This window comes from Patagioenas fasciata, chromosome 3, assembly GCF_037038585.1.
Source record: "Patagioenas fasciata isolate bPatFas1 chromosome 3, bPatFas1.hap1, whole genome shotgun sequence".
In the NCBI taxonomy this organism is placed as follows: domain Eukaryota; kingdom Metazoa; phylum Chordata; class Aves; order Columbiformes; family Columbidae; genus Patagioenas; species Patagioenas fasciata.
Genome location: NC_092522.1, coordinates 110,053,111 through 110,066,600, shown reverse-complemented (window position 1 = coordinate 110,066,600; position 13,490 = coordinate 110,053,111). Strand labels below are relative to the sequence as shown.

Sequence of the window (13,490 nt, the reverse complement as noted above, 5' to 3'; positions counted from 1 at the left end):
AGTAGCCATATTTCTCCACCTCACTTTCAAAGGGGAGAGAAATGGGGCTTCACTTGAATGTAAAAATCCCACCGCAATGTCTGTGACTGATCTCCTGCCATAGTTAGCTCTGAGGCTTAGCTTGTCTTCCCGATGCGCACAGATGAAACAAGTTTTTACATGTACTCACTGAAAAATATACTACAAAAAAAAAAATACAAAGTACCTAGTCATGAGAAATAATGTAATTCTTGACAGTAGTTTTTCATTGTTAATCTGAAAAGACTTTTTTACATAAAACGGCTCATTAACCAAAATTCAGCAGACCTCAGAGACTTCATGCACTGGCCACCATCCATGAGCCCTTCATCCTTAAAAGCGCCATTGACTTTGGTGGCTGCTAATCATCTGTATTTTTATGACTGCTTATTTTCTGCTCTGAAACTTGCACAAAAAATGTCTTTTAGACCTCTTCAGAGAGATCTAATAGGGCACTAATAGCAGTATCTTGAATTACAGAAACTAATTTCATTTACAGTCAAGTGAACGTTTCCAAAGCGCATCACAGAGCGAGTTTGGTTGTACATACAGTGTCATATTCCCAGGTGGCACTACCCACTTGTAGGACCCCTGTGACAGAAGAAGGACGAGCCACGTTAAGGTGGAAGGTGCCCTTGGGCAGTTTGCCTGAAGGCAGCTCTGGCCCTGCCTCACCCTGTGCTGGAGAACAAGGGCTGTCTCCACTCCTTGGCTCTTCCAGTTTACAACCCGACTTCACTCAAGTCAGCAAGGGTGATGTTAAACATCAGCTCACAACCTGGAGCAACTGGGGCATGTCATGTGTCCTGGTTTTCTAGAGGCATAAACTTGCAGTGGGGGAGAGGTGGCAACAGTTTTGGTGCCAGCAGCCACCCCGTCCCCAGCATTGCTGGAGCTCTAGCCAGCTCGCTGCAGAAACCAATTGATGAGCACTGTGTGCTTGCAGGCACATGGTCAATGTGGAGCTCCGCTCCACCATCAGGGTCTGTCTTCTTATCACATTCACTTGTTTGCATTGTTCTTTTATTTAGAAAATGATTTGCATTAGACTGTTAGGGGTTCAGTGTCCGAACAGTCATTGATATTTGGACTAAGTAGTTTGTCTCTACAAGTGAAGTGATTAATTCAGTGATGAATTCATTCTGATGTATTGTCAAGGTTATTTCCTTCCCTTGAGTTTCCAGTTCAGAAATGATAAGGTTTCAAGAAAACTGGATGATTCTAGCCATATTTTTTTGTGTTTATGTATCTATCACTGTAGCTAAACATTCCTTTTCTAACTAGAAAACTATAGCAATAGAAGGGTGCGGTTTCTTTCTCAACTGGAGTCCTGTTGCTTTTTTAACAGGAAGAAAACAATGAACTTTACATAAATTGTAAAAACGTTTCGGCTGAAAGCAATATCTGGAGGGAATGATTTGAACTTGTTTCTGTTCTGTGTACTGAATGTTTATTTTTTAAGGTGATGGCATTTCAAGTTTTCAGAGACATTGAGATTAGTTTTGACCACATTATCAGCATTTATTATAGTAAAAAGATGGCAAGAATAGTGACTAATGTTAATTATTCTCTGCAGGAAAACTCTTGGAGATCGTTTAAAGCTTGAAGAAAAACTTGGCACGCTCAACGTGTCTGATACCACAGTAGGCAGCAAACAGGCAACATTCAAATTAAAGAAGGTGAGCTATATATATAATTTTTTAAGATAATGCACAAGTAACTTTAGTTTTTGCATGAAAGAACAGGAACTTTAAAACCGTCAAACAAATGTCCCTCTTCATTTCTTTATAAGCTGCCAACTCTTCTGCTTCTTGCCAAGAGAATGAAAGCCTCCGGTAGTACTCTGTGTATTTATACCCTTATAACTCAGGCAACACTCATAAAATCTTGTGTTCCGGTGGAAAATGCTGGCTTCCATCTTTTAATAGTTTATTTGCAGACGTACAATCAGAAGCCTATGACCTTATGTGACTTTTGTGCCAGGACTGATCAGATCTTGTCTGCAGGTCCAAACGCAGTCGGGATGCTGTGGGTGACGGACTTGCTCTCGGTTGATAATGTTGCAGGGTCTCAGCAGGAAAAAGCAGAGCTCCGAACTGCTTGTGTCATTAAACTTGTGTAACGCAGGTCACAGGAACGAGCTCCGGTCCTGTTCTCCTTGCCATGTTCCATTTGAGGTGTGCAGTTGACTGCTGCCTATCTGCCTTCCCCAAAGGGTTTTTATTTCCCATCCTAAGGAGTTTTGCAGATCGCAGACAGGTGATTACTTTGGAGTTACATGCATGTGTGCATCTGCTGTTGCTGTACAACACTTAGGGATTTTTTTCTAGAAAATTGCTTTAGAACTGAGGAAAGGACCCATTATAAAAGCTGAACAGCCGTTGTAATTGATGCTTGAGCTAGCAAAAATTCACTTTAGTGAAAACTGCTTTCCCTCACGTAAGCCTCTGTGCTGTAATATATTTGACCACTGGTAAGGAGAAATGTTATTCTCACTGATAAAACTGCTGTCACAAGAATAGCTAAGTAGTTATTTGACTGTCACATTGGCTATGCCTGAGGAAAGTTTTTAAATAACCAGATTTATTGGACTATTTCTACCTTAATTGTTTTATCTGATTATTGTCTGCTTGCAGATGTCCTTTTTCATCTGTTTTTCATTCCTGTGTTGCTGGAATTTAAAATGTGTTGACTGTGGAATAAGAATCAAATTCCTCTGGAGTGCTGTGTAGGGTAACCATTCTGGGGATTTTACCAACTGCTGTAACTGATATGTTATTGTCTTGCAGCTAATTAAATGGGCTTTGCAGGACTTTGAAAGCACAGTCTTTTTTATAGTAGCTTTAACTTAAGAAGTACAAAGCCACAAGGTTTATTGAAGTTGGTGCTGAGTAAGGAACTGTCACCTTTTGTAACAGTTTTGCGAGATTTTGGGAGCAGAATGGAATAGGCAGGTACAACAGTGGTTCAGAATGCCACTTGCTTCCGTCAGATACGCTGAACCTTTGTCATTTTTTTAAATTATGTTCTGCTGACGCATATGGATTTTTTTTTTGACTGCTAACTGATGTTGCCTTATTGAAATATGTATATTGTGCTCATTTGTATTAGAAAGATTTTTTTTTTTGAAGTCTAATTAACAGGAAAATAATGCATCTACAGTGGAGATCTTTTCTCTTATCAACAGAATAGCAAAATAAGACTTTCAAATCTTGTCTCAAAGAAACAGACCCTGCATATATATTCTGAAGTCCCAGGAAATGAAGCAGGGAGAGCTAGGGAGAAGTTACGCTACGTGGTATGCTGTGTCTTGACACTCCAGAGGATGAAAATATGAAGTTGGCAAGCCAAAAAAAGGATTTTAGTGATACTCTGATCGTCAGCTTCTGCTTTGTGATGCCCTTTCCTTAAAGTGCAGGTGGATTTAGGAGTAGGTAGAAAGATTTAGTCGGTGAGAGAATTGTGATTCCACAGGATTGGTGTCACTCAGCCTTATAGGTCAGTGGAATTGAGACTGAACTTGGCTGCTGTGGTTGAGGTGTGTCAGCAGCTTCCCAAATGCCCGGCAACTGCTAAGAGGTCCAGCAATGAAATTGTTTGTCACCAATACTTCACAGTTTAGTTTTCAGGGGATTTCAGTATGGTTCCTACAGTGTGGCATCCTGTTTTTCAATTTCAGCATGCTTTATCATAACAAGTAGATTTAATGAAATAGCAGGGATTGTAAAATTCCTAAGTACTTATGCTACTAGGGAGGTATAGAGGACATTAAAAAGAAAAAAACTTCAAATTCAAATCAAGATCATTCAATTTCAGTGCAGTAGCAGTCAACTTTATATTAAGTAGGATTTCTCAAGACCTTTTCAGATGAGGTCTGGAGACAAACTACTTACACATAGTGGGTTTCTTATTGCCTTGCTTGCAGTGGAAACAGGAGTCAGGAAATTTCAACAAAGTCCAAAGACCGCTGGCTTTTATTTCCATGACACTGGTGTGGGCTTATTGCTGCATTTGGTAAATTGGTTCATATCTTACCTGAGCCAAAATGTTCTCTATGCAGGCACATCTCTAGCTCTAGTTTCTTTGGTGCTTTAATGGGAGATCTGGGAGGAGCTGGGCTGTTGTATGAATGCTGCTGGTTGCAGAATTAGATGCAGTGAGGATACAGCTGCGCATCCATTCGTGCTGTTCACGCATTTATCTTGTGCTGCCACTGAAATTACTCTAATTGCTGGAATGTCTTGTAGCATGGACAGTTGCCTGAGCTTGGACAGTTCAAGTCTGCTAGTTCCAGTTTATGCTTAGGTTGAAGACAAACCTTAGTCTTCCAAAGGAAATAGTAGTTTATGGCTGTCAGAGCCATCTCATCTATGTGGTATGTAAGTGAAACCCTTTCAGTGTGTTTTTAATGAAGAGGAAAAACATTAATAGAGCATGTGCCACAGGAGCAGAGACTTTAAATTAGTTTAATGTGGAAAGTCTGTCTAGAATTGCATACCGCATATCAAACACTTTCAAAAGCTTCTAGGAACACTTTTAAAAAAACCTCTATGTTTCAGAAAATTTAACTGTCTTTTTAAAATGCATTTGTGTAAATATTAAATATACTGGTTAACCAAAGTAGATACTAAATAACCTCAAATTGTGCTCTGCCTTCTTGAGGACATTAAAACATACATTCTGGAGTCTAATTTTACGGTCTGTTGTTAGACATTGGTTTTCATCTGAAATACATTGTTTTATTCACTTTTTTCAATGTCTTTATCTTAAATGTTTGCTCTGAATTACTCGGAATGATAATTCCCTGGGATACCCAGAATCAGCAGGTGCCGTATAAAACAAGATAGCATGGGACTATTTACAATAACATTTCCAGATTTCCCTAATGGAATTCTGATTTAATATATAGATACTTGAACAATGAGGTGATATTTAAGTTTACAAGAATCTTAGCCTATTTTTGTTTTAATATTTCAGTCGGAGCAGCAAAAGAAACAGCAAGAAGCTGAGAAACAACATCGTCAAGAGAGGAAGGCTCTTAGGCGTCCTGCTAGTCATCTCAAGAGCAAACGTGGAAGAGGACGACGGTTTCATTGATTTATTTTATGTTATTTTTTCAAAGGAACTTTTTTTATCTAATTTTTCATTTGGAAAAAGGGACTCTTTCAAATTGGGACACAGTACCAATGTATTTGTATTTCGATTAATTGATGAACACAAAAATCAGAACTTGCTAAAGCCAGTGTTAATTTTTGAAAAGTTGATGAAAGTAAAAGTGTTGACCAAAGGACACTATATGAGTATGTGTGACCTGCATTTGTGCAGTAATCCCTAGCAATTGGTTATTGTGTAACCCTGGATGTTTTCTATATAAAAATTTATATATACAATGAGGCTGCCTGTCTTTTGTTTAACTTAAGAGCTGTGGGGTTTTGCTTTCTGAAATATTTATTTGTGACTACTTAGAAGATCAAGGGTAAGTTATTTTCTCTAAAAACTTATCTTTATGAGGGCACAATTTTTTCTTCTGTAGTTCTTGAAGCATGACACACAGTTGTGTTTTTCAAAAACTAACTTTGTCTTTATATTCTTGGGCTGCCTTTAGTAGCCAGGAGGAGGTACCAATGGTCATCATGAGGACAGTTGAGAATACCTGATTTAAGTTCCTCTAAGTCACCCTGAAAGGAAACCTCTCTTGCCTCACTGGTGTACAAAGGGCAGTCTTGGAAGGATAGTCCTATTAGGTGAAATTTGTGAATATTACCTTTACTTGGAATCCTTAGGACCGGGTTTGATAAGTTTTCATAAGCTAGCCATGGTTCAACATAGATCAGATGGTATATGTTCACTTAACAAGTGCATTAAGGCCATGCCAGGAGCCTCCTATTCTTCAGAAAGTTCATTAGAACCTACGTTAAGGAAATGACTGGTTCTTTTCTTTGTCTTCTTTTTGATTCCCAACAGAATACTTCTTGCTAACCAGGATGCAGCATTTCTTCTTGATCATTATCTTGCAAACTCATAATTTACATAAGTTATTCACTACTTAAGCAAAGAAATTAATTTTTGCCTTTGATTCTAATGGAACTTTTTAATTGCTTTTTGAAAGGCTTTATAAATTGTCTTTTTACTAAATCCAAAAAGCTGTGAACTTTGGATTTGACAAGAATCGGTGAATCTCCTCATCACTGTAAAACTTTTTCAGAGACTTGGAGATTCTTAAGTGTTTTGCTTTATAAACCAGAGAGGGTATTAATCTGGTCAGGTCTCCTGGTCAGTATTTGTCGTAGAATTTTTGCAGTTAATGTCAGTAAAAACCTTGGTTTCTCATAGTCTGATTTTTTTTTTTTTTAACATGGTAAATAACATGGTAATTAACATGTTTAAATTTATTTTCTTCTCCCCAATTTAATTTTACCTGCTTTAATTCCTTGCTTCTGATTTTAATTGTTTCTTTTGACTTAAAAATGCCTTTTACACCTGCTACTTTCATCTTTAAAACATACATTGTAATCATCATGTCTCTGTCCTTGCATTCAACTAAAGGGTGAGTCTCTCCATACCCATCTTTTACCTCTGTCTAATTTCTGCATTGTCCACAAGCTTCTCATGCTTTCTGTTTAACACAGAACTGCCCAGTGTTCCAGTGTCAGTCTCACCCATGCTGCATATCAAGGGGCTCCTCTTTAGCCACTGAGAAGATGTCATGCCACTGTGGTTGCTCCAAGGCAAGTCCCTCTTTCTGGAGTCTTGTCTTTTGATGACATCCAAGCCTTTGAAATACAAATCCAAGTGCAATTTCAAGTTTGTCGTAGTCTTTTCCCCTGGAGCATTGTGTTCTCTCTTAGAAGTGACCTGCACACAGTTCAGGTGTCTTTCCTTCATACACGTGGCTGTACTGAACATGGAAAGATTAATGTTGGAAACTTGGCACCATCCCAGTTGATACAGGGAGAACTGGGGATTAGGTGGACAGAACTGGTGCTGTAAGAACAGCAGTTTGGAGGAACTTGCTCCTTCTTGTGGTAGGCTTAAATCCCCTTATGTTCAATCAGGGGCCAGAGGTGCATTTATGGCTTAAGGCATCATTATTTCAGCAATGATTTTGTTGGCTGCCAGGAGCAGTAAAAAAAAGTCTGGTTCATTTGCGGACTAGTGGTGAACTGGGTTTGAAATGGTTAACTTTGACTTTAAAAAGTGTATTTCTTCTATTTTGAGATTCTCGGGACTGACACTGGTTTAGTTCAGTGGTTTTTGTTTTCTGTGCACTTACAGAGTATGTTATTTTATTGGTTATTATATTACAGAGTATGTTACATTATGATAATACTGATCATGTATTTAGGTTGGAAGCTGTGTCATCAGAGGAATATACTTCATGCTGCTATAGAGAAGGCACATGCAAACTGTACTTAGCACAGTGTATATTTCATATAGAGGGTATTTGGTATATACTTTAAACAGTACTTAAATATACTTGGCATATTGTTGTGAATGAGTCTGCTTGTCTGCCCAGGGCACCTGCCTTGTGGACGGTTCTCCATGCAACATTTTCTTTGTTTGTGCACTGGATTGCTCAGGGCTTGTGTCAGGTCGTGGTGGAACAGGGCATTTGTGGAAGGTGAAGAAGAGACAGAGCTCTGTGCAGTCTCCATCTTAGCTACAACTACATCCATGCTCTACTAGATAACCTGTGGCTGATGTTGAAAGACCAGAGAGAATTAACTCAAACCAGGTCTGTAGTGTCAAAGGTGTTTTCATGTTGCATGGGTCCTGAAAGAAGGACAAGTGATTCTAATACAGGCAGAGGGATGCCCAGCAGGTCTCTAAAGCAGGAAGATAATATATAATTTAAAAAATTCCGAAACTAATTGAACAAATATTTAATTTTGGGCTACTTTTTCCCATGAACCACTTTTAGAATCAGTGATACACAGAAAAGTGGATTTCCTAGCCTTGATCTGACTATTAAACGTTTGAAAAAGGGCAGTGCTCTTTGTATGTTGCTCATTTTGGTCGGAGGTGTTTGACTTTGCAAATGGTCAGACATGGCTCTTCAGGGTGTCCAGCACTGCAACTCTGGAACCCAGGTGAGCTATAGTTGGTGAGTGTCCAGCTGCCTGGAACATGTTCAAGCCCAAGGGCTTTTCGGTGAAATAGGGATGAAGATTCCTTGCAAGCCTTGCGGTCAGAGGTGCTGGGGAGCAGCAAGAGGAGGCAGCTCTGAGGGAGGGCAGGCTGGCAGTTACCAAACAAGGAGAGCAGTAGGGTGACAGCAATGAGGTTCCACCAACAGACCTGACAGACAAGTCCATCATGACAAGGCAGGTCCAAGATCAAGTGATAAGATCAGGATCAGAGAGGTATTTGGGTGGGCATAGGCACACCTGCAACATAGCTTAGGCGAGGATTAAGACTGATGTGGCTCCCAAGCAAAGCAGGGGAGACCTCTGGCAAGGCTGTTCAGAGCTCTTCTGTTCTAATAGGACAAGGGGTGATGGTTTTAAACTAAAAGAGGGGAGATTCAGGCTAGACATGAGGAAGAAATTTTTTACGATGAAGGTGGTGAAACACTGGCCCAGGTTTCCCAGAGAGGTGGTAGATGCCACATCCCTGGAGACATTCAAGACCAGGCTGGACGGGGCTCTGAGCAACCTGATCTGGTTGAAGATGTCCCTGCTCATTGCAGGGGGTTGAACTAAGTGACCTTTGAAAATCCCTTTCAACCCAAATTGTTCTATGATCTCTTCTCAGCAGTCTGGTCCCCAGTGGTTTAGCTGAGCTGGCTTTCAGCACAGAGAAGCAAACCCTTGGCAATGTGGGGGAGAAGCAGCAGAGCCCTAATGTCCCACATAGGGACCTGGTATGAAGCATGTTTAGATTCTTGAGACTCATAAACCAGGTAAATGTCCTTAAGCAGCTATTTGGGGTAACATCTGAGAGTTTCAGTGGAAGCTGGTGTGCTAATGCAGCATCATTGCAACCCATTAACTTCATAATGCATCCAAAGTGGGCATTCCATTGGTGTTGGCCTGATTAAATCAACCTTTTTTCAGTCAACAGTACTTCATTTTCCACACTGCAGGAGTTGATATGGATACGGTATTGTCATTCCTAGAACCTGAGCAGCTGCTGGGATCCTTTTTGACATTTAAAGTTCATACTCTAAGGTAAGAGTGATCAGATGCTGTAGCCTCATTGAAACCCTAATTGTTTCCTACATGTGAGAATTTAGTGGTAAGAATCAGTTTAAAGACTATAAACAGATTTACTGATAGTGGTTAAATGTGCCTGAAATACCAGCAAGATAAAGACCTGGATCTGATGGGTCACCTATACTTCAGTAATTTATTACTCCACAAGTAATATAATTTGCTTCAGACAGACTATTAGTAATTGAACAAACATGGAACCAAACTGTTTGTGTAGTGTTCTTTCCAAAATGCTGTTACTATGCCAAGAAGCATGCTGTGTTCCTGTGGCTGGTACAATTGTCTGAAATGGAGAGCATCCATCAGTTAATACAAAATAATGAAAGAATTTACTGTACCACGCTGCTGGTTTCTAATATCTGAACAAAATAGTGAAATATGACTTAAAATATTTCCCTGCATGTGTGTGTAAAATGTATATATACATATACATTTTTATATTCGTGGGGTTTATGTATAGAGCTTAACGTAGGTATGCTTTGATATTACCAGCTTCAGGAAGAGTTGTGAGCAAGGGTGTAACAGTTTTCAAATTGCTCCATCTTGCTTTGCAGCAGCCTTTTATAAATATTTGTCTTCTCCATGTTTCCAGATGAGAAAACAAGTAATAAACTTGAATTCCAGGAAGAAAGGACCAACTTCCAGGTGCGGCAGGACAGTGAAGCAGTGCAGCAGTTCACCTGGGGAGGTTGTGCAGTGCCCACTGAAAAACGTGCGATGTCAGATTAAACATCTGCTGGAGCTTGTCTTGAGGAGGAGGAGTAGACTGATCAACTCCAGAGGACCTCCAGCCCCATGACTCTGTTGATGTCGTAGGGCGTAAGGAAGCCGTGTGCAGCATTAACTGACTGGAGTCATTTTCCTTTGTCCCATCCTTCAGCTGAATCACTCACTAGTTTTACTTTTTTATCTCTTTTGTAAAGGTTAAATACTTATTCTGGCCTGTTTCCATAGCTAATATATTTTGTCTGATCTTGGGAAGTGTGGGGTTTTTAAGATGAATGAAAGCACATAAATCTATTAATAAACTTTAGCTCTTGATTGTTATCTCTGTGTTTCAAAGCCCATTTTACTCAACAACTGACTCTTTGTGGTGAACATGAAGTAGTCCTATCACCAAAATGAACAATTTATGCTACAGCCTGCAGAAAATAATGAGGTTTAGCAGAGCTTGTAGTTTACACAACTGGAGGAAAAATAATTCCCTTATTTTAAAGACTCTGTAGATGGATAACTGCAAACTTTGCAAGACGGTTTGTAAGCTGTTCTATCTATAAAACTGGGTATTACAAATTTCCACATCCATTCCCCCGCCTTTAATTTAGGCATTCTCTCTCTGCCCCATTCCTCTCTCTGATGGCTGTGCTTGTGTTAACTGCATTTTAGTATCATTTTAGTATCACTTCCTCACCCTTTGTTTTTTAATTTGACCCAGATCCTTGATCCACATGGGGCTTAGTGGCAAATTTCTGACGATGTGTCATGTTACTCTGCATTTGTACTGCAAGTGGCATTTCCCTATGCAATACTTGTGAGAGTCCCTTGGTACAGAATGGTTTGCACGCTCACCATCAGCAGTAAACTGATTTCAGTACAAGTCAATGAAAACTGCAATGAGTGTAAATCGTCCATACTAGTAAAATTCAGAAATGTATTTGTCTGTTGCTGACCGTTTTTCAGGCTCTCATCTTCTGTTCTTTGCTTAGTGTTGTAGACTGCAGTGCATGTGTGAGGAGTGAAGATCAACCCTGAGCATGTTCAGAAAGGAGTGATTTTTCTCTTACCATTTGAAAGAAGTAGTTGCAGAGATAAGTGCTACCTTTCCTTTGACAGTTATATTCAATTAGAGTTTAAATACAATAATTTTACAGCAAGATCAGGTATGAGTTAAAACACTATCCTTCCCAGTGTGGTCATGCTTTATAAATGGCATTTGGGTCAGCTTACCTATGAAGGCAAGTCCTTGTTCACATTTAATTCTTCATTGAGTGGGGCAAAAGTGAAAAATCCCATTTCCTCATTAAAGAGAAAACTAGGCAGTTGAAGTGGGAAATACCAGCCCAGCCCTAATTAAAATTTACACTCCCAGTTCCTGGAACCACCCTTCCCTTCCCTACAGCGGTTTCTGCCAAAGCTGCTCTGTCTCTCCTACTTATTATCTCTTGTTTTAACATCTGGCTATTTCTTGGTGGGGGGCACTTATCTCTGCCCTCCAGTTTTTCTATTAATATCAGGATCTATCTATAGCACACATTTGTACAGATATAGCACAGATTTGAGAAGGAACACTAAAACAGTAATAGTAGACAGGCTGTGTATAGGCACATCTTGAGCAGAACAGATTTGTATGAAGTTGGAGCTGTGGAGAGCTGTGACATCTAAGCACGCAGTGGGGGTTCAGAGAACTGGCACACGCTTCTGTGCACATCATTGACAATAGGCAAGGGGAGTGTTACTTCAACCCCCGAAAAATTCACTCTTATTGCTCTGGTGCATCTGTACCACTGTGCTAGCTCTACTTCAGTTAGAATCTGGGTGTTTTGGGTGGGGTTGTTGTGTTTTATAAATTTTTTCGAGACTTTTACTACTGCATTAGTACTATTGCAATGTACAATTACACAACGGGTTCAACATCCAAAAGCGTTACCATTATACATCATCTGACTTCAGTAATGAATATTATGTCCATTCCATTTAAGAACATTCCTTCTGCAAATATATTTTCTTACATATTTTAACCTTTGTAATATTGCAACTTTATATTGCAAGTGAAGTCCATACAGTAGGGGGTCATAAAAGACCACATGCTTACCTGTAAGGATTTAATCATCTTCTGCAAATGAGATATGGTGAAAAGTAATTATCTTGTATATTAGGTTTTTGCTGATATTCTTGTATACCAAATTAAAAGAGAAGTTTGCAACACTCCTATCATAGCTACTGTGGTTTTTTTCCTTTTCCATATGTAAATGGGAGATTGCCCAACAGGACTATGACACTTGCACTGGAAATATGAGGCAATAATTTAAACAGATCTCCACAGCAAATAAATATCCTCTATCCGAGATATTTAAGACAGGTTGCAACAAATCGCTTTTGCACAGTGCCATGGTAACTGCATTTAAATATTACTAGAAGCAGGGCACAGATGATCATGCTCCAGTGCTTAGGATGGGGCTTGACGCTGTTCAGTTTACGAGTACAGACAAGGGCAAGAATATTGTGTGCAATATTCCACATGCACATGTAGTTGGGGACTACTATCACTAGATTAACTGTAGTTTAGCCAGCTAAGGGAAGAAGTTAGAGTTATTGATGAGTTTAGAGAAAGTTATTTTAGGAGAGTTTGAAGGAGATGATCTTTTATTTCTATGGTCACTCTCAAACCATGAGAGGTTCCAGTCGAAACTGGAAGAAGATGGGAACTTGTCCAAAGCGCAGATGAGACAAGAAGCTGTTTCAGGTATTCAAGAGATGCTTGACATCCCTGGAGTGGTGGAAATGAAAGCTGACTTCAGTGGTGGCATTTTGGATCTATGCGAGCGCAGGGCTGCTGGTATATGGTGGATATTTAACATGACCAAAGCAAGGGAGACTTTTACACCCAAGTGGAGAGAACACTGCACCTCGCTACCAGAGGATCACATAACCAAGCAGTTGAGGCAGGCAGCTCCTTCTCTCCACCATTTTCTCAGAGGATCTCTCTTGGCTTCCTTTGTTACGTATATATCTACATGTACGTGATGTCTACTGAAGCAATTTCTAGAGAGTAATCCCCAATGGTGGATGTCGTTCTTGGTCTCTACTGATACTTACATGCTTCCTCTGAACCAGAGAAAAGTAATTGACCTTTTGTGTGAGTGAAAATGTATCATTTCCCCTTGGCTCTGAAAATCTGGGGAAGCAGAGCTCCTTCCTTCAAAGAGACCAACACTCCCTGTGAAATAAGAGGAATTCATCATAGAAAGAGATAATTTGGAAAAAGAGTAACTGTCTGCTAAGGCAGTCAGTAAAGCAGCTGGGGAGGAAGAGAGAGAGGAGATGTGAAAAATCGTTTGATATCTGGCCAAATGTTTCTCTTGAAACACTTTCCAACAAAGAGCAGAGCTTATCAATATGTGTGTCAGATTTCAAGAGCTGAAACCAATCTGTTCTGGTTTGGGGTTTTCAGTGAAGAGTTTCTAGCTTTTGATTTTACCACCATTTTCTCCTAGAGGGTACAGTCCTGTCCTGACCTGCTCTGGTTTCTTGCACTTCAGT

The 13,490-nt window shown here is 39.8% G+C and overlaps 1 protein-coding gene across 1 annotated transcript in view; it reads left to right on the top strand.

Moving 5' to 3' along the window:
* NOL10 (nucleolar protein 10) overlaps window positions 1-5,411 on the top strand; it is a 52,073-nt gene extending 46,662 nt beyond the window's left edge. Inside the window, exons 20-21 of the mRNA XM_065835431.2 lie at window positions 1,595-1,697; window positions 4,996-5,411. Of these exons, the coding sequence (XP_065691503.2) occupies window positions 1,595-1,697; window positions 4,996-5,115 (223 nt within the window). The 3' untranslated portion in view covers window positions 5,116-5,411. The remainder of the gene's footprint in view (window positions 1-1,594; window positions 1,698-4,995) is intronic.
* The last annotated feature ends 8,079 nt before the right edge of the window (window positions 5,412-13,490 follow it).